Here is a 20,728-nt window from a genome sequence, read left to right on the forward strand (position 1 = left end):
ATGATCCATACTGAAGCAAAGAAGGTAGGAACTGCATATATTCCAAACAACATGTAGTTTTTCAGAGTAAAGAAAACAGTATTTATTTATCTGATTTTGGAACAAGGTTATGGTATTTGCCAAGTCAAATGTTTCAACTTCTTTTCACCAAAGCTAATCACATATAGCAAATTAAAATATCTCTAAATCACCAGTTCCTTCATACACAGTGGCTAAAGCATCTTGGAAGATATAAATATAAATAGGCCTGGTAGCAAGTTTCCCTGACAACGTATTTAAGGAATAAAAATTATATTCTCTTATCATAGTGCAGCATCAGTGATCTGCACATGATAAAAAGACTGCAAGGGCAGAGAGAATTAGCACTGAGAAAACAAGATGTGCACCGTAACTGTTGCTTCAAAGATTGCCTAATGGAAAATAAACACCGACAAAAGGTTGGAGACGGAATGGGGACCAAGTACACAATTACAACCTTTGCAGCCTTTCTCTCCATACATTTATGTCACAAAGCACACACTGAATCCTAGTTGGTGTTGCTCTCTAGTCTGTATGTAAATGAATACTTAATTTAAGCAACTGCCTGAGTAAGTACTAAAATATCTATAATATGTATTACTTAGCTAAATGCAGTTCTATTTCTTCAGGGATACTCTTTCCACAACAGCTATGCTGTGTTTCAGCTGGAGGAAATTAATTTATCAGCAAATGTTTTTCTTAAAAACTGGACACCTCTACATGTGATTTACCTAAGTTAATATACAAACATATCTACTGGTCCTAAAGAGGCACCATCACTGTAGAAAAAACATTTGTAAGACCACTGACACAGAAACATTTTTTATTCCACGTTTCTATCTAAGATACATTTCAGTACTTAGGCAGGAGGAATTTACTGAGCAATTCCTCCAATTCAGATGATTGTAATAAATCAGGCACTTTTCTCATCAGCTTCTCTTTGGGGTTGTCAGATTGGGGCATAATGGTGCAATTCACACTTTTAAATGTCTAAAAATTATTATATGCTTGCTGTTTCTTTTAAAATTTAAAATGGCCCCATAATACTTCTTTAATTGATCATGACAAAGAGGTGGGCATAACTGTCTCAGCTTCACAGCCTTCCTTTCCCAAACAGGCAGCAAACCCTGTCCTTGTCACTAGAGGGCGGATTGCAGACTCGCAAGAGAAACTGAGCCAGGACCCTCCATTTAGCACCACCTCAACTAGTGACAGGGTTTTATTTTGGCATCTTGGAAAGATGAGGGTACCCCGCCCCACCAGCTACCTTCCTCTGACTGTGACAAATTCTCTCAGTGCCACCAACAAGTGGAAATTCTCCAACCATTTATTCACTTACAAAAGTACCATGACAGACAGATGTCCAGAAAGATACAGGAGGGGAAGTGAGGGGAGAAGCAGGCCTCAGTCTCTTTCCAAGTGCCAATTAGCAAACTGTCATGTGAACCGCCCTTGATAGTTTTAATTCATTTTCATTCATTCAACTAATTTTCATCCCTGCATTGTTAAAAAGCTCTATATGCACGTATACATTTATACTATACAGATATATATCCTATTATTGATACCCTTGAGCCCACCAGTTCCCACTTTCAATATATTTTGATGTGGTTAACGCTTTACCTACCCCTGTGATCTTTTCTTCTAGTTTGATTTTAAGACTCAGCATTCATTTCCTGCTTTCTAGTCTGGATATCTGAAGTACCAATTAAGCCAATAGATGCAATGAACATGTATTATTCAAAATCTCCACCAGTTCTGTCTGCAGATCACCCTTGATGATTTTGTGCTCTGAATTTCCTTCCTTTTTTTCTAATTGCTTTTCAAAATCAGGTAGATGAAAATGACTTGTTACTTTGATATTTACCAAGCTTTTAACATCTAGCTGTAGCTTCAAATCTCTAAATATTTGACATTCAAAGTTACAATTAAAAGCATAACATTTTGACTGAGAGAAGACCTCAGTGTATACATTTACACTCATTACTTTGAAAGTTTTTGCTCCTCTAACACAACTGATTGATTAGCCCTCAAGATCCCATTGTCAAGACAGCAACAAGGGAACGATCTGAAAAAGGGGAAGGAGCAGCAGCACAGAGACCTACAACAGTTGAACTCTTACCCTTTCCATTAAAAAGTTAATGCTACATATTGCCCAGGGCATGGCCTTTTGCCTTTCTATTCCCACCTCTAAGGCAGCAAAACTAATTTGGATAAATTTCGAGTCACTTAAATAGATGTAGGCTCCTAAATCCCTGAACCCTGACTATAATCCAAACATCAGCTCCCCCCGGGAGGATCTTTCCCAGCAGGGATAAAGTCATCAGCTGGCAGGTGTTAAATACAACTGACACATGATCATGCTCACATCTAAGAATCATCACTGACATAACATTTATGAGCAACTGTTTCTACTTGGTGATATATACAGCTGACCATGACATTGTCAGACTCATTAAGGTATGATCTACATTTTTGGCGCTGAAAAAGTCTACCAGTTCCCACAAAGGAGTAGGGAAGAGCATTATAAATGAACAAAATTTTGCAAAAGAGGGAGTGAGCACACAAAAAAATAGTTACTGATCTACAAAATAGGAATGACTAATATATTCTTGTAGTTTACTTTTAATAAGAAAATCCTAGCAACATAAAAGTCTCATTGAAGCTTCCAAATAATGTCTTGTGATCAAGTAGGGGGAAAAACCCCATCAACTGTATCACCGAGACTTGATGTTTTCCACTGTATTGTAAAAGAGAGCTTAGCAGGGCTTTACTGAAAGGTGCATTTCTCTGTCACAGACCTCTCCGCTAAATTTACATGTTACGTATCCTGGCTGCTGGAGCCAGAAGGGGTAACATCAGACTGGCACCAGTGTGAGCCTATGGTCAGCATTGACCTTACAAGAAGAGATCTTTACATATGTAATTTCTGTGACTTTTTTTTGTATTCCTGTATCATGACCTCTAACATGCTATCCTTAAACAGTCCAACTATTGCTCACAAGCTGAGGAATGAGGGCCAAAAAGGCTGCAAAGCAGTAAATTAATTACATGATTATTACATTTATGATATAGCTGGTCCAAATCCTACCATGAAACACAATTCTTTAGGCAAAAAAACCCCATTTAAAATAGGTCTAAAATACAGTATTAATAAACGGTCTAACAAGTTTCCTCCTCTATCCATGGTAACTGTGCTTTCCACTTACCTTGTCACAAAAAACCTTGATCTGGCAGTAGGCTCGGTGAATGGGTTTATTGCTGCGGTTGTTGTAGCTGTATGTATCGATCTGAATCATCAAAGGAAGCCCTTTTACGCCTTTTTGTGAGGAGAAGTCTGTGCTCAAGCAATTCACTGTGATGAAAATCTGTGCCAGAGAGATTACTTTTAAAATGTGGTACAAACAACTATTAAACTTCCAGAAACACATGACAACAAATGGGAAAATAAAAGAAGACACTCCCACCCCCCCCCGAAAAAGTATTTGAATTCAGTTATGATCCACACTCTGGCAATTTGCACTTTTATTCTCCACTTCTCTCTGAAGTCCAGCAAAGATGCTCCTACACTAGGAAGAAAAACAGACTTTTAAGGTGTGTATTGGTGCTTAAGTTTGGATCAGGAGCTCACATTTGAGGTGAATCATTTGATTGTCCCAACATACTCTGCTTTGATTCACACTAGAGAGCTCAGAGTGCATGAGCTGGATTCTTTTTGGAAGAGCCAGACCAGAAGATGTGTCCTAGGAACACACTCCACATGGTCCAGCTGCTAATGGTTGCTCAGTCCATGGGAACTGACTAAAGATAATCTGAGACAAAACCTCCTAAAAATGTGCCTTATACGGATGTCAGGTCTTTAGCCCTGACTTGTTTCACTCTACAAACCTGCTCTGTATGTTTGCACTATTTGATAATATAGACATAGCAAGAATATATTGCATTGTTCTTTCCAGCTGTCTTTTGGTCTGGCTTGTTCTTTTGACATCTCAGAATTTAAATTCAGTGTGGCTAAAGATAAGTCCTGCCCTTTTTTTTTATTATTATTATTTTACAAATTATTTTCACACTCTCATTGGCAGTAATCCTTCCTCCATCCCATCAAAAGATACTCCTGATCTTCACTTCCTTCAATTTCAGAAATGCATTTCACCTTGTCTTTCAAACCATTTACGAAACTACCCCTACCTCTTTCTCAACAGTCTCCTTTGCCATGTAGCATCCATGAAACTTGACATTGCCCTCAGTTCCTGGCAACTCCTATGCCTGTCTTTGCTTCAGAAATCCATCTCATACTTTCCCTTCTATGCCCATTTACGTTTGTTGGTAGTCACTAGTCCTCTGCTCTCTAATCTCCATCGGTACTATGAGACAAGGTACGTCTCATCTGCCATGTGTTTGTACAGGACCTGGGAGAAGGGTCTCCCACCACCAAGTCTCCCAAGGACTATTCTGATGCAAAGCAAGCATTGTGAGCTGAAATATCACTGATATCTTTCAGTCAGGATAGTGTGCATGAAACTTGAGATGAAACAAGCCTCACATTCACAAGATCTGGGACTTCAACCACTCCAATATCTGATGGAGGGACAACACAGTAGGGCATAAGCAATCCAGGAGGTTCCTGGAATGCTGATAATAACTTCCTCCTCCAAGTGATAGAGGAGTCAACAAGGAGAGGTGCTATGCTGGACCTTGTTCTCACCAACAAGGAGGGGCTGGTGGGGAGTGTGAAGCTCAAGGGCAGCCTTGGCTGCAGTGACCATGAAACGGTGGAGTTCAAGATCCTTAGGGCAGCAAGAGAGCACACAAGCAGCTCATTACCCTGGACTTCAGGAGAGCAGACTGTGGCCTCTTCAGGGATCTGCCTGGTAGAGTACCATGGGATAAACCTCCAAAGGGAAGAGGGGCCCAAGAAACCTGGTTGATATTCAAGGATCACCTCCTCCAAGCTCAGGAGCAATGCATCCCAAAAAAGAGGAAGTCAGACAAAAATGCCAGGCCTGCATGGATGAACAAGGAGCTCCTGGACAAACTCAAACACAAAAAGGAAACCTACAGAGGTAGAAGCAAGGATGGGTAGCCTGGGAGGAATACAGAGAAATTGTCCAAGCTGCCCGGGATCAGGCTAGGAAGGTCAAAGCCCTGACAGAATTAAATCTGGCCAGGGACATCAAAGTCAACAAGAGAAGCTTCTATAGGTATGTCAGTGATAAAAGGAAGACTAGGGAAAATGTGGACCCTCTCTAGAAGGAAACAGGAGAACTGGTTACCAGGGATATTTAAAAGGCTGAGGTACTCAATGACTTTTTTGCCTCAGTCTTCACCAGCAAGGGCTCTAGACACACCACTCAAGATGCAGAAGGTAAAGGCAGGGACTGGGAGAATGAAGAACCACCCTGTAGGGGAAGCTCATGTTTGAGACCTTCTAAGGAACCTGAAGGTGCACAAGTCCATAGGACCTGATGAGGTACATCCACAGGTCCTGAGGAAACTGGCAGATGAAGTTGCTAAGCCACTATCCACCGTATTTGAAAAGTCATGACAGTCTGGTGAAGTTCACACTGACTGGAACAGAGGAAACACAATCCCCATTTTTACAAAGGAAAAAAAGGAAGACATGGGGAGCTACAGGCCAATCAGTCTCACCTCTGTGCCCGGCAAGATCATGGAGTGGATCCTCCTGGAAAATATGCTAGGGCAACATGGCAAATAAGGAGGTGATTGCTGACAGCCAGCATGTTCATCAAGGGCAAGTTGTACCTCACAGATCTGGTGGCCTTCTATGGTGGGGATACAGCACTGGTGGATAAGGGAAGAGCAGCTGACATCATCTACCTGGACTTGGGCAAAGCATTTGACACTGTCCCACACAACATCCTTGTCTCTAGCTTGGAGTGACATGGATTTGATACATGGACTACTCAGTAGATAAGGAATTAGCTTGATGGTCGCACTCACAGGAGTTGTTGTCAACAGTTCGATGTCCAAGTGTAGACCAGTGATGGGTGGTGTTCCTCGAGGGTTGGTATTGGGACCAGTACATCTTTGTTGGCGGTATGGACAGTGGGATTGAGTGCACCCTCACAAGTTTGCCAATGACACCAAGCTGTGTGGTGCAGTCAACACACTGGAGGGAAGGGGTGTGTCATCCAGAGGGACCTTGACAGGCTTGAGGTGGGCCCATGCAAACCTCCTCATGAAGTTCAACAAGGCCAAGTGCAAGGTCCTGCACATGGGTCAGAGCAATTCCAAGCACAAATACAGGCTGGGTAATGAGTGGATAAAGAGCAGCCCTGCAGAGAAGGACTTGGTGATATCAGTGGATGAAAAACTGACTATGAGCCAGAAATGTGCACTCACAGCCCAGAAAGCCAACTGTATCCTGGGCTGCATCAGGAGAAATGTGGCCAGCAGGTCAAAGGAGGTCATTCTCCCCTCTGCTCCGCTCTTGTGAGACCCCACCTGCAGAGCTGTGTCCAGCTCTGGGGCCCCCAACACAAGAAAGATACGGACCTGCTCAAGCGGGTCCAGAGGGGGGCCAGGAAGATCGTCAGGGGTCTGGAGCACTTCCCCTACGGGGACAGGCTGAGAGAGTTGGGGTTGTTCAGCCTGGAGAAGAGAAGACTCCAGGGAGACCTTAAGGCATCCTTTCAGTACTTAAAGGGGGCTACAGGAAAGGTGGGAAGGGACCCTTTTACCAGAAAGTGTAGTGATAGGATGAAGGGCAGTGATTTTCAACTGAAAGAGGGTTGATTTAGATTAGATATTAGGAAGAACTTCTTTCCTGTGAGGGTGACAAGACACTAGAACAGGTTGTCCAGAGAAGCTGTGGCTGCCCCCTCCCTGGCAGTGTTCAAGACCAGGCTGGACGGGGCTTTGGGCAACTGGTCTAGTGGAAGGTGTCCCTGCCCATGGCAGGGGGGTGGAACTAGGTGATCTTTAAGGTCCCTTCCAACCCAAACATTTCTATGATTCTATGAAACTGGATTAAAAATCCAATTGTTCTTCCCAGTGAGGAGTACATACATTAACACAGTAATTTGGGCCAATTATATACTAACCTGATTCTACTTTTCACTTTTCCTCAGTTTAAACCAAAAATAGAGCAACAAAAAAACCCAAACTGTGAACTAAGGAAAAGGACAGAGAAAATCTCCAGTATGTATTTCCTGAGCCAGGAGGATGTGAAACTGATTCTAGCAGAATAAGCATACTTAGGAAGGAAGAGATCTTAAACAGACCTGATGCACACCTTGATGGGCAGAGAAGCGGCCAACAGGCCCTTGGGGTCTTGGAGGATTGAGAGAGAGTATGAAGGAACACCTCCCCCATCCAGAAGTAGGGAGAAAAAAAAAAAAAAACAACCCAGTTTGAATGACCAGAATGCAACATCCCTAGAAGAAAAGCAGCTGAGAATAAAGGAGGACTCCAGTAGCACTGGTAGGGGGATACTTTACCCTAATGACAGGAGTTAACATTAGGGGAAGGTTTTTTTATGATGGAGCCAGAGCAGCTTGTTTGCCTGACTGAGCTAATGGCCCCTCTGCATTTCTGCTTCTGATTGTATCAGAGATCTGCATTTACAAATGAAATAGTTGAACTTTAAACTGTGGGAGAGGAGGGAGGCGGGAAGGGCCCTAGGTGAAACTCTGATTTTGAAGCTGATAGTGTTATTTCTGTTTCAAATTACAAGTTGGTCTCCTCCAGCTCTAAAGGTAAGTGTGGATATGGGTGCGTATGCTTTTGAAATATGACAGCCTGAATTTTCGTTTGCCTTCAGACTCCTTTACAGTGTCAGGACAACACTTAAAAAGTGTGTGTGAACAAAGAGCAATGGAATGAGGTCTGGTATAAACCAGAATCTGGTCTTGCTCTATTTTAGCCCATATTTCTGCACAGGGATTTTCCAAACTGTACATCAAAATATAAAAGCGGACATGCAGCCTTTGCATCTACCCAGCAGTTCGTACATCTACCACATTTGCTGGACACTCAGCTGAGAAGTAAAAAAGATCTTGTCCCACATTAAATCAGCTACATATACTGTGTCATCTCTTCTGCTGCCTCCAGAAACACAAAGCAGAGTAGGAGCAGCTAGGGAAGACAAACATCTTTTCAAGAGTCCCCATATAGCAATAAGAGATCATTCAGCATTAATAATAGATTGATGATGTAAGATCCAATATTCTTGTCATACATCCTCTAATACATTGGGATCTCTGTGAGGAGCAATGACCTTACGTTCATGCACATGAAGTGTACTATACTTCCTGCCATATCATTTGTGTCTTACAGATAGGCAGATGGATTTGAATTAAGACAGATCATCTATTTTTTTGAAAATTTTCTGTCTCCACACAATTTTCTATTAGCTTTCCTGTAAAGCACAACACTGACTTTGGATATGGAAAACAACAGTGTGCAGAAGGAAGGGGAAGAGGGTGTAAGTTTTGTTACTCGAGTTAATTTTATGGTTTTTACTCCTTTACATGACTGAAGATTTGCACCAGTTTTAACACCATAGTGCAACATGATGCTGTGGTGAACAGGACCTGAAGTATCTTCTGGACAGTTCCTTTCTCTCTGTCCCTGCTCTGACTAAAAATCTTCACCTCCCCAAAGCAGTGGCCAAGGAATGCAGCCTGCTCTGAGCAGCAACGATTTCACCTGCCTGTCCAAGTACAGCCTGCTTTGCCCTTTACAGCCCTCATCTTTCCCTCCTTTGCAGCTCCTGTCTGTAATGCAGGTAACTCCCACTCTCAATGAGACAAGAAGCAAAACAACCCCACAGGCAGCCCCAAAAAGATGAAGTCCTGCTCTACCTTTCTTAGAAGACACACAGGTTTAATATTCTGTTCTGGTGTCTTGCATAGTAGAGTTGCATAGTTAAGTAGAAGTGACAGTAGCAGGAGTAGATATCACTGCTTTTTTTTTCCCCAGGGCCCTTGTCTACACGACATAGAACTATATTAACGGATGTGACTATGGCTGTGCCTGAATTCATCTACAAACTTCTTTTTTTCCTGTGCAAACTGGATTTTAGCAATGTTTTGCTATCAGGAACACATTTGGGTTGTCGCTATAGTGATGTCTTTTTTTTTTTTTTTTTTTAATGTCAGCATATTTTAGGTTAGCGCAATTAATGACAGAGTTCCACCCATCTAGTCTCCAGCTCAGGCATGCCACTGGCAATGAAAAACTAATTTGGAGAAACATTTGGTTCCTGAGAAAGTTTCAAAAGTGGCCTAAGATAACGACAACTCTTCTGTTTGTTACAGAGCATGTTGAGAAAAAGCACTCTCTCTTTCAGGGAAGGCACTCCTCCACAGTGTAGCTGTTATTATGTGAATTACTGACTGTTAAATACTGAAGCATAATTAGTGATGTACAAAATACAAACAGTAACCTGCCTTAAGAGAAAGCAAGACTCAGAAATGCATTTCCCCTTTTATCATTTAATCCAGCCAACATGACTCCTGCTGCGGTCTCTCAGCTTATACACTTTAAAGGTCTACAGTTATGAAACTTCTAATATAAGCCTTTTATTACTATTTACATTTCTGGCTCCCATCATCTCAGAAAGAGCCAAGGGCAGAAGGGAGGGAAGACTGTGTTATAGCACAAAATCACAAACTTAAAGCAATTTTACTGAATACTAGCAATACATAGAATCTACACCTGTGTGATGCATCTTTACAAAATCTTGTTTTAAAAGGGTTCATCCCTCCAGAGAGTAACAACAAAGAGTTAAATGACTTGTCTCTCAAATGACTAACATCAATCCCATCATTCCTCGTATACACAGAAGTGTGGTTTTATAGTTTCTCCTGCCAGCCGTTACCTTATAAATCCCATACAAAGGTAAAACCTTTGTTTTATTTCAATACAAATGTCTCCAGCAAATGTTTACACTACTCTTTTGAAGCTTCCTCAACCCACACCACACCCCGGCAACTACATAAAAATGCCATTTGCCTTGAATCTCAGATGCATACTTAGCAAGCCATTTGTATACACTGAAATTTCAACATTATTTGCTACCACAGGTTAACTCTTCTTTAATAGATACATGTGTGTGTGCATAGCTGGCATATACAGATATATATACACACACACACATAGATAAATGTATCTATATATTTTTAATATATCTATATATGTACACTTGCACACACAGACATGGTTTATTAAAGCAACTGCCAAGTCTGATCCTACATAATTTCTGATACTAACTCCCCAAAATGAAGTATCTTTTCCTCCAACCTTCAAATTTTGAGTCAAGAAAATACTAATTCTCTCCCTAATTAAATTAAATTTGATGTAACTTAGGAAGGAAATTAATAATTAAGAACAAAGTAATTCTTATACTAGTCAAAACCTGTCCTAACAATCACTAGCAATGTTAAAGAAATACAGGTTGTCACAATACAAATCACTGCTAGACACCGTGCTGTTCTGTAAGCTTGATTTTACCATTGTGCCCACTGGAATCATAGCTCACTTCTGCCCACAGTATCTAAGAACCTAATCCCGCAAATCACTCACTCATTGAAAACAGCTTATTGCTGTATAGGCTATGCCAAAACTCATTAAATAACTGGAAAGGTTCCCAGAGGCTTCAGCATGCTTTGGATTAAAGATCTACGTTTCAGTTAAATATAGCAGGACAATGATTGCATGCAAGTATACACCACAACTGCACAGCACACAACTACTGTACACACCAAAAAGCATGTGCCAGCACCTGCCTGAATAACATATCCGCCTAAATGTCTGTTTACTGCATATCCAAGCTGCAGTGCTTAGCAGAAATCGGTAATTTATTGATATCACTGAAAAGTAACTTTTATCTGCTTTAAGGCAACATTTTTCTTTAGCAACTGTTCACTGAAGTCAGACCTTTGAATTTATGGTTAAAATGTACTTTCCACAAAAATATACAATTAATGTATTGTTTCAGCAGTAACATCATCCTAACCAATTTAAATTAGCAATGTATTAATCACAGAGAAGGCATATCTCAAAGAGTTGGTATGACTTATGACAAAGGTATTCTCCTTTGACCAGGAGAGTTCCGGTTCTTAATTATCTTTCTTGCAAACTAACTTCTATCAGCAATAAGACTGCAAGCAGACAGATGTATGTATTTCAAAAATTAAGCTGAGCTCTGTTCAAAAGCTTCCACTAGAACTTTGTCAAGCAGACAGATGCCGCAGCAAAATCTTCTGTAGGGCAACAACAAGGCAACTAACTACCCTCTAAAAGACTTCTAAAAGATGGTTAAAAAGTTAGTCAGTTAATGTTAATTGTTGTTTGTTTCCTCACCTTTATATAAAGAACTCCTTTAAAAATACCAGACATAGCATTCAGGTTCAACCAAAGAGAGCCAACAAATCACCTTGTCCATAAATGTTGCATATTTATACATAGAAGTAAATATGGCAGTGAAACAAAGGTGAACTGTACAAAAAGTGTTCTTCACGTCCTACCTCTGCTTCTTTACTGCACAGTATTGTTGTCTCAAGGATGCATAAGGAAGAGTTAGATATGGCTGTAGACCCTTCCCCTGATTTCCCTGTATCCTGCTCTGAACCACAAGCCCCACAGTAATCTCTAGACTATGGCCCCATTAGAAAAGGATGTTGTTTTAGAAAAAAGAATGTGCCAGGTCCAACTCACTCTGCTCCACCAGAAGGCATGGGGACTGCTGTTGTTGACCGCAGAGGAAACGCTAGCAGAGTGGTGTTTCTGATTCTAGTGCTCTCCCCTTAGTCCATGGAAAGCAAGATTATTCCACAGTTCAACACACGCTGTACAAGATCCCCCATTCCATTGACTTGTTCTGTCAAGCAGCAGTTAGAAAGAGAAGGGACAGAGCACAGGGAGCTGGAGCCAACACCCCAGTTCCCTTCACGTTACTGAGGTGATAAAGAGAGGCCTCTGCCTGTACTCTCTAAATGCCTGTTTCTTCCACATAAGAACCAACCGAGATGCTGCCTTACAAACTCTTAGCAGGCTCACTGTTAGCAGGCGGTTTCTGGCTGTCAAACCTGCACTGTTATACCCTCACCCTGAAGGGCTTCCAGGAGGAGGGTACTACTCTGCTTGTGTGTGGAGGAGAAATCTGGCTTTAAATCAGCTGCCCTCCAGGTGGAGTAGGAAAGTGAGAAATCTGATGCTCCAGATAAGTCCTCCTAGATGCAAGATTTAGTCTCACAGAGAGAGATAGGGATGTTTGGTTAGGTGATTTCTAGTTCTTCTGTTTGATTTTCAAGATCATTCCTCTGGGCACTTCCAACAACCAGTCTGTTTTCTTTATTTCTTCCCAGGCCAGTAAAGCCCTTCATCACATCATATCTTGGAGGCCCTGGAAAGAATTGCTCTGTGCCACTTTTGTCTGACTTGGAAGAGAAAGGTCTTTGTGCCTGTGAGGTTAAGTTTTAATCTTGAAATTATGGTGAAAAGGGAAAACAACAGTGAGCAGAAACAATGAAGCCAGTTGAAAGATCATTGTTCAAAAAGCTTAAGAAAAGAGTCTGTAATTAGGCCTTGAAATTCTTCATCTCTCTTGGATGAGGTAATTGCTAGGAAAAAAAAAAAAGCCTTCAGTGACGTGCCCCAGAGTCCACAGCTTTCAAACACTGCAGGGGCATTCTGTGGGAATCCCCAGACCTGGTGCAACTGGTTATTATATCAGACTCTCCAACAGGAGCGAGCTTGTGGGTACATGTACACGTGTGCGGGGAGGGAAACACTTCAGTACACAGTGATAAGCTTTCAGGTACAACCTGATTTATGCTTGATAGCCCAATACCAAAGCATGTTATGAATCCTCTTATTTTTATCAATATATTTGCAGTTCAAGCTCCTAAAAGATCAGAGATTTGATAACTATCTCCTAAAATAAATACGCATATGCCAATTTACATTTTAATTACTACTTTCTTCAGAAATACAAGTGGCTTTCTTAAATTTCACTCCTGACAGTCTTTTAATCCAGCAGCAATAAGAGAGTCATAATTTTAAAATCTTACTATGTTCTGTTTCCAGTGATCATTGCAAGAGTTGTGTTCTTAATGTTATGGCACCTAAGACAAGAGCAATGTGAATGGTGTGAGAATAGAACAAAATGGCCAAGGATAATAACTGACTTTAGTGGATCCGACTTTCTTGCTCCTAGATCAACATGATATCTTCTGAAGTCTAGCTTGCAGCTGCAAAAGTGTTAAAAAACTGCCAGCCCTGGCAGTGTGGATGGTAGCTGCTGATGGGACAAGACTGCCATGCTCTAGCCCTGGTAGTATTTCTGTAAAGGTCCTTTGGAAAGTCCATCATGTTGGAGATCCCAAACCTGTATTTGCTGCATTTGATTGCATAATGATCACATGCACACCAACAGTCATCCATTGTGACCAGAGACAACATACCACTGTATTTTGAAATGGAATCACACAATAGGGGGATATCTAGTCTGGTGAGAATGTAATTATTATATGAGTAAATACAGCACCATTAGCAACTGGGCCAAGTACAATTCTGTTTACCAATGTCAGCTTTTGAAAGAGCTAGGCGGTTTTCAGAACTATTGTCTTCTCTTTAATGCTCTATTCTTTTAAAATGTGCATCAGAGATGAAAATCCCTGTTACTACAAACCTCAGCACCTTCAGTCACCAAATCAGGGCAGTGAGTGTTAATGCTACCACTCCATGCTCAATGCAGTCTCTTGCAGGACTCAATCGATGCAGTCTCTCTAATGAGAGAAATGCAGTGAGGAATCATGCATGAAGATATGTCTGTATTTGAAAGATCCTTGGCATTACTTAAACACCAAGCATTTTTTATTCAACATGAAAACAGTATCAGGAATTTGCTAAGCTCAACAGCACTTGCTGTTTATTATTTCTACATCCCCAGGAGTCCCACATTACCCCCACACAATGCACACAGACTACTTCCCTTGTTGTTTGCTTTCCGGGGGCCACCTTCTTCTTATAATTACCGGCAGCTTTTCATTTCTCCTGCACTAGACTATGCAGCTGAAACACTCTGCCACCATTTGGATAACCTTACCTATAAGAAACTTGTTAAGGTGTCTTGCTGTCCCATGTTTATAGGTCCACTGCAGCAGGCACATCCCCAAATGCAAAACCCCTTGTCTGAGGGTACTTGACCATTTAAGCTACACTGTGAAAGCCCTGTAGGTTTTCCTCAGAATTCCATCTCTATTTGTCAGTGATACAGGTGTGAATGCAATATCATCCCAAAAGCCATTACATACCATCTTGCCTCTTACAGATGGACAGAATCCCTGGGGTCAGTGAAAGACCATGATTTGCCTGCCTTTGCAGAGGCTGATTTCTCTCACCTCCACTTACCCTTCTTATTATTTGTGATAAAGGACAGAAGTGGAACTGTGATTAAGGATGGCTTTTCCTCACCTTTGCCTCCTCATTGACATCCCAAGTGAAGGACACAGCATTGAACGCAATTTCTTCAATATTCCCAATTGTATTAAAACTCTCCTTGTAATCAGCTGTAAGAAATAGCAAACAAAAGACTCATGAAAAGGGTTTGAACTTTCTCTTTTACAATTTGTAGTACATCTTTGCTTTTTCAGCTGGGTTGTCTAATACATCAAATCTACCTCTTGAATTGTTTATATTGAATTATTACTAACCTTAATTGCAAAGAGGTAATATACTGCAGCTTGAGTCTTACACATAGTACATCACCAGCTAATGTTCTTGCAAAATACTGCTTGCTCTCAAAAAGGAATAAGTGTGAATGTAGTGGGAATGAGTGGGTGCATTCATTAGCTTGGCCAAGGAATGGCCAAAACTGAAAAATTAACTAAAAGCTATTGAAGCATTTAAAGCGACTGTTCAAATCTTGACATAAACAAACAACATTATGGAAAATTCTAAAGAAGCTTTCCAAAAGGCTAAGAGCTATCATGAGAGGAAATAATCAACAGTGTACATTTCTTGCCCAGCCATTTCAACTTTCCCAGTAATTACTGCACCGGACACTGAATCTTTATTTAAAAAAAAAAAAAAAAAATCCAAACACACAATACAAAGAACCAAAACCGCAAAGATCTTTTCTCTAAAGTGTGTATGATACTAAAATAGCAAATAAACATATTTTTAAATTGTCTGCCTACAAAATCTGCACCCTCTTCTCACTTCTTTCCAAAGGGCAGTTAGTATTATCAATACCCTAGCATTTCAGAAGGAATGCAAAGCAAGAGGGAGGAAGTTGACGTTTCAAAGATGGCCCAACCCTCCTCCAAAAACAGTAAGGGCAAAAATACACGTAAGAAAGACAGAAAAAAGAAAGAAGAAAAAACTTCCAGGTTTTCTTTATAATCAGAAAAAACTTCCAGGTTTTCTTTATAATCAAAAAAGGGAATGTGTCCCCTTTTTTCTCCCTTTGCCAGCCAGTTTAACACACTTTTTTCTTTTTGATGACAGATTAAGAGAAAGACCAGGTTTGTAAGGAGGTCATATCTGCTTGATTAAAGGAATTTCCCAGTTGTTCACCCAAATGCATGAACTCTCTCTGGGACATATACATTTCCTTAGAATCCCTCCAGGGCTGTGATTGGACTCAGTGCCAGAGGGCTGAGATTATGTCATGCAGCAATCTTGATCTAAAGTTTCCCCAAGTCTGTGCTTCAGAAGCACGCTGATTCTTAAGTTTTGTAATCAGTTATAGAAAGAGGATGTTTTTGTATTCTATAAATGAGACACCCAAATGGTTTCAATATTCATTTCCTTTACCCTTCTGAAAATAAGCTGTTGGTCTCTCAAAAATAATTGCTAGGTAATAACTGTTTAAAAACCCTTTATAACAAAACCATTGCTACAAGGATAATTATTTAACATGAGACATGCAATCAGTATACTTTTCTCTCATCTGAAACTCAGGGATGCTGGCATTTCACTGGGCAAGTGAAACTGTATGTCTGGGATACATGAATGATTTTGGACATGTTAGAAATTCACTGTTCTGACCATAGGAACAGCACAAGATATTTGGTGATGCAGCAAGTGAACATGGTGTTTGAGAGGGCAGGCAAGCTTTTCATTCCCATCCTGAACTCAGATCTCCTTTCTAACTGAAGATATTGGCTTCACTATCTAAATTCAGTGTGGGAATGCAAATGAGAGGAATTAGAAGACACATACGTAGTTTAATATGCATGTGCACACATCCACCCACCCCTTAAATTTATGATTCACCAGAAAGTGCCTCATGCAACTGACTGCTGCATATGGGCGTGCTTGTGTAGGTGCACTTTGGAAAGACATGAACAAGACGTCTTGTAAAGACACATGTTTTCTTCTCCGAAAAGGCTGTCAGAACCTCGCATCCCACCAAGCCTTCCCTTCCCAACACGTGCCTCTGCTTCCTTAACTGCCATACACAAATCTCATGGAATGTCTATGTGATATGCCATTTAAAAGCAGAAGTGCATCGTTACCCTCAATATACAGATAATTAAAGAAGGATCCTCAGTTGATTAAGAAAGCATTTACATCCAAGGATATCTGAAAGTTGTTAGTTGACTAAAATTCTTCCTCTTCTCCTGCTGTGAGTTACCAGAAATAGAAACTTGGGGTTCTTCAATATGCAAGAAAATGGCTCTACAGGAATTATCTCCTCTTTTGTTGGGCAAACTGCATATTAAACAATGGCAAATTTCAACATTAAACACTAATCATTTGCATTCATTACATACTATTGTAGTAGCTTTTGTATTTTGCACATAATACAAACTATTCCACACCCATTCTTTGTGTCTATGTTTGAACCTGTTCCAGTATTTGTCAAATGATGGTACTGATTCTAAATAACCAATGTTTGCTACAATCTAATATTGTATTCACTACTCTAAAAGAAAAAGTGAGTGATTCAAAATCACAGCACATAGCCTAAATTCTGGAAAACACCTTTCCTTCTTGCTTAATACATGTTGAGTCCTCAGGTTTGTTCCTCAAGCACTAAGGACTTGCTTACATGTAAGCACATGCTTATCCTATTAATATCAATGCATATTCAGACCTAGTACGGCATCTATTCCATTCAACCATCCTTCCTCCCAGGAGGTGCACCAGCCAGTACACAAAATAAAGCAGTGACCCTTGCACATCTGGAGTCATCCCCAGACCCACCAGGGTCATCACCCCTATCTGAGGACTGAATAGCTGGACCCCAGAACTAAAACATCCTAAATTAATTTGATTCTCTGCCTACTAAGGACCAAGTCATGCTCGAGTTTAAAAGTGCACTCATAAAAAATTAAAAGTGATTCACGGGTGTTTACAAACATATGCTACAAACATTGAGTTAAAATAATATTAATGACTAGAAAAAAAATCTATGGAACAGGTTACACAGATTTATGGCTATTCACAGATAGTTTTAAAGGAGCCTAATACATGATTAACCCTTTATATACTGTTGATAGTTGGAGTGAAATCCAAACCATCCCCTGAAGATGTGACAAATCTGATACATACCCCAGTCCTTAGCAAGCTTTTCTCACTGCTTGTTTAAATGGTCCTGGCATTTGCTAAACTCCCTCACAGACACCTAATTGTCTCTGTTAACTACACAGGGCCTGTATACTAATTCAGTATTCCTTTACAGGGTCTGAATTTTTAATGTAAAGGAAAATCTTCATAGAGCCACCAATAATTTAATCTTCAAGGGTCCCTTCCAAGCTATCTGGTTCAACTCCTACCCTACTTCTGCTCAAAGCGGGGCCAACTTCAAATTTAGATGAAGTTGCTCAGTTAGATCATCTAACAATAAAACTGAAAAATTTTGCTAAATGCATCTTGATGCTTATATGGGAAATGTAGTTCAGAGCCATTCTGCCCTAATAAGCCCAATATCCACAATGTAAGTCCCAAAGAAAATGAAATGTACTTCAGAAACACTGTACTTGGTAAGAGCTAAGGCCATAACTCAGTTGTTCTCAAGAAAACACTACTAAGTAACATCTAGGTCTTTCTTCTAGAAATGCTGAGCTAAACTGTGCTGTATCAGTAAGTCTGATATTTGCACTCCAAATAAAAAATATGTGCCAGAGTGCCTCAAAAGTCAGTGCTATTTCATCTCAAACTGATGGAAACATAAAAGACATTCACTTTAACACAGCTCATGCACAGTATTTGTTTCACAGAGCACTATTTTACAGAATATGCATCATAAGCTGACTTGTTCAGGTAAGGGACTGAAATGTGCCAGCACACCACAAGTGCGGTGGAGTCAGAGGGTGTTGGCACTGTAGTGGAACAAGCTCCTCGGCACATACCTTCAAAGGTATGAGCGTTAGCACTGCAAGCTTGTAGGGACTAGCAAAAAAAAACCAGCCAGCCTTCAGAAATAGCTGTGACGTGGCATACTTGCTCTTTTAACGTGTCATGATAGGAGTAATTTGGTCTGGGGTGGAGGTTTTACTGCCTTAACTACTCCAAAGAACAAAAAAGAAATAGTTCAGCCAGAACTATGATGATAAGGCAAGAGGCAGAGAGGAGATTCAGGAAGGGTTGCTTTGACCAAATACTTGACTTGAAATAATTCCTGCCTCAGTCGAGGCTGCAGCATTTGAAAGTCTAAAAGCACTGCAGAAGTAGGACCACATAGGGACTGATTCCCTGATCACCCTGTTCAATCAACCCCGAAGACTTGCAGTGCTCTCTCTCCAAGAAACTCTCTTTTTTTCCCTCTCCTCTCTGGCCCCTCTCATTCCTGTCATTCAATGGTTTGGTTCCCTCAGGCGGTCAAAACAAGATAGACTTTGTCTGCTTTGGTCTCGCCGACTCCTTTGACTGGAATCCACTGCAGATGGCTGTACGTGTAAACTGCACGTGGGAGGGGAGAAGTGCTTGATGTCTAGACACTCCCACAGATTTCAACTTCAGACTCCTTGGCAGCAGGTACATGTTCTTCCTCTGCTAAAATCTCTCAAGCATGCAGATAGGGCAGTTGTGGCTGAAATGGGCTCGTAAATACTTTACATGGGATGAACGGTAAACGGGTCTTCAGGATAGCACACCAGAGCTCACTTCTCTCTAACACCAACAAGACTCAAAAGAGTCCTGTGCACTCCTTTGCAGTCACCATAAAGATGGCATCTTCACTCTCAGGCTGCACTTACACATCAGATTAGCTAACATAACTGTTATGTGGGCTGCTATAGTTACTGGATCAAAGAGTGGATCAGCCTTTGAAAAACTAAAGGAAACAAACAGTCTGCCACTCCTGAGGTGCAGACCTCAACTTCCTGGAAGCAGAAGATGGAACACCATTAAATACACATCCAAGGTGTGTTCTTCTTTGTGACTACTGAGGACCATTCATTCTGCGTGGTCTCCATCTTGCTTCACAGACCCCATAGCCCAGTCCTAGCAGGGGCAAGCCATTGCTAAGAACTGCAGTACAAGCTTTGCAGCTACGGTAAATATATCCCACCACATCCGTATGCAAGGTACCAGAGCCTTCCACATTTTGCAATCTTCCCTGAAACTTTTGGACATCTTCTTACACTCACCAATGTCAAGGACCCTCTGTTTAGCTGTGTGCTGCCGAGAATGCCAGTATTTCCAGTATTTCAGCTGTTCATCTCTGTTTTTATCCTCACTGAAAACAACCATGACCACGCTCTAAGAAAATCAACAGAACTTGCATTAGTTAATACGTATTTAACAGTCAGAAACAAAAAATCTCTCATATGCCTTTAGTGCTCATCCAGTCACCTCCCTGACCCAATACTTGGGTTGCAGAAGATTGCTGGTTTTTATTCCAGTCTAATATTGCAATGTATTTAAAATCTCAGGGCAGAAAAAATGTAGTTTTAAAATAATGCAGGGCCTAGGATTATGTTCTTGACAGTCCAAATAAAATTTAACTGTATTCTTAGATTTAAGGTCTAAGTTGCCTTAAGTAAAAAGTGGTCATTTCTAAGTCAGAGAATCCCAAGTTCCAATTCTGATTCAAGTCCAGGCTAAGTGTTGTTGGAGTTCAGATTCCTTGTCATTCTTGAAGATGACATTACACTGTAAAGATATATGTTATGGAGCTTAGGCTCACTGGCTAAAGGCAGGACATCTTCACTTTCAGCATACATAGTCCAGCTACCCTTCTCAGGAGGAGGACTCTTGCATACATGTATTTAATGATAAAGGCAGTGTGACTGTTTACTGAGATTTGCTGAACTTTTCAGTTCAAGTTCTGAATTTCCTTTGTTAAACCGTGTGATTCAAAGGAAACTGATTGAAACGTTATGTAAAACTCCACACGAGTAATAAAGGCTTTTTTAAAAAGCTATAGGCAAGCTAAACAAAAAACACAAAACAATTAAAGGATGCTTATACTAGGTAAACTGGAGTGAAAAGAAATCAGAGAGGAAAAAAACTTCACTTTTAAATATCCTCTTTTTTTCCTATTCTCCCTTTAACCCTGAGTCACCAAGTCATAAAAAACACCAACAAGCTGTTTCATAAGATGAGGAGCTGGATCACGATTGATTCATGATCACCACTATAACCCTTCATGTGCTCTATGACCTTCTCTGTTCCACCTGTAAGAGCCAAATGACATCACTGCATCTTCCATGCCTAGCCACTGCATGGACGCAAGGCAGTACATGCCAAGGATGAGTCCTGAGTTATGCATATGCATACCGGCTGGCCA

The 20,728-nt window shown here is 40.8% G+C and overlaps 1 protein-coding gene across 1 annotated transcript in view; it reads right to left on the bottom strand.

Moving 5' to 3' along the window:
* Positions 1 to 20,728, bottom strand: part of GRHL2 (grainyhead like transcription factor 2) — a 67,789-nt gene that overhangs the window by 20,020 nt on the left and 27,041 nt on the right. Inside the window, exons 7-9 of the mRNA XM_074897622.1 lie at positions 19,587 to 19,698; positions 14,461 to 14,555; positions 3,228 to 3,386 (exon numbers count right to left, since the gene is read on the bottom strand). Of these exons, the coding sequence (XP_074753723.1) occupies positions 3,228 to 3,386; positions 14,461 to 14,555; positions 19,587 to 19,698 (366 nt within the window). The remainder of the gene's footprint in view (positions 1 to 3,227; positions 3,387 to 14,460; positions 14,556 to 19,586; positions 19,699 to 20,728) is intronic.

Source organism: Athene noctua, chromosome 2 (assembly GCF_965140245.1).
Source record: "Athene noctua chromosome 2, bAthNoc1.hap1.1, whole genome shotgun sequence".
NCBI classification, from domain to species: domain Eukaryota; kingdom Metazoa; phylum Chordata; class Aves; order Strigiformes; family Strigidae; genus Athene; species Athene noctua.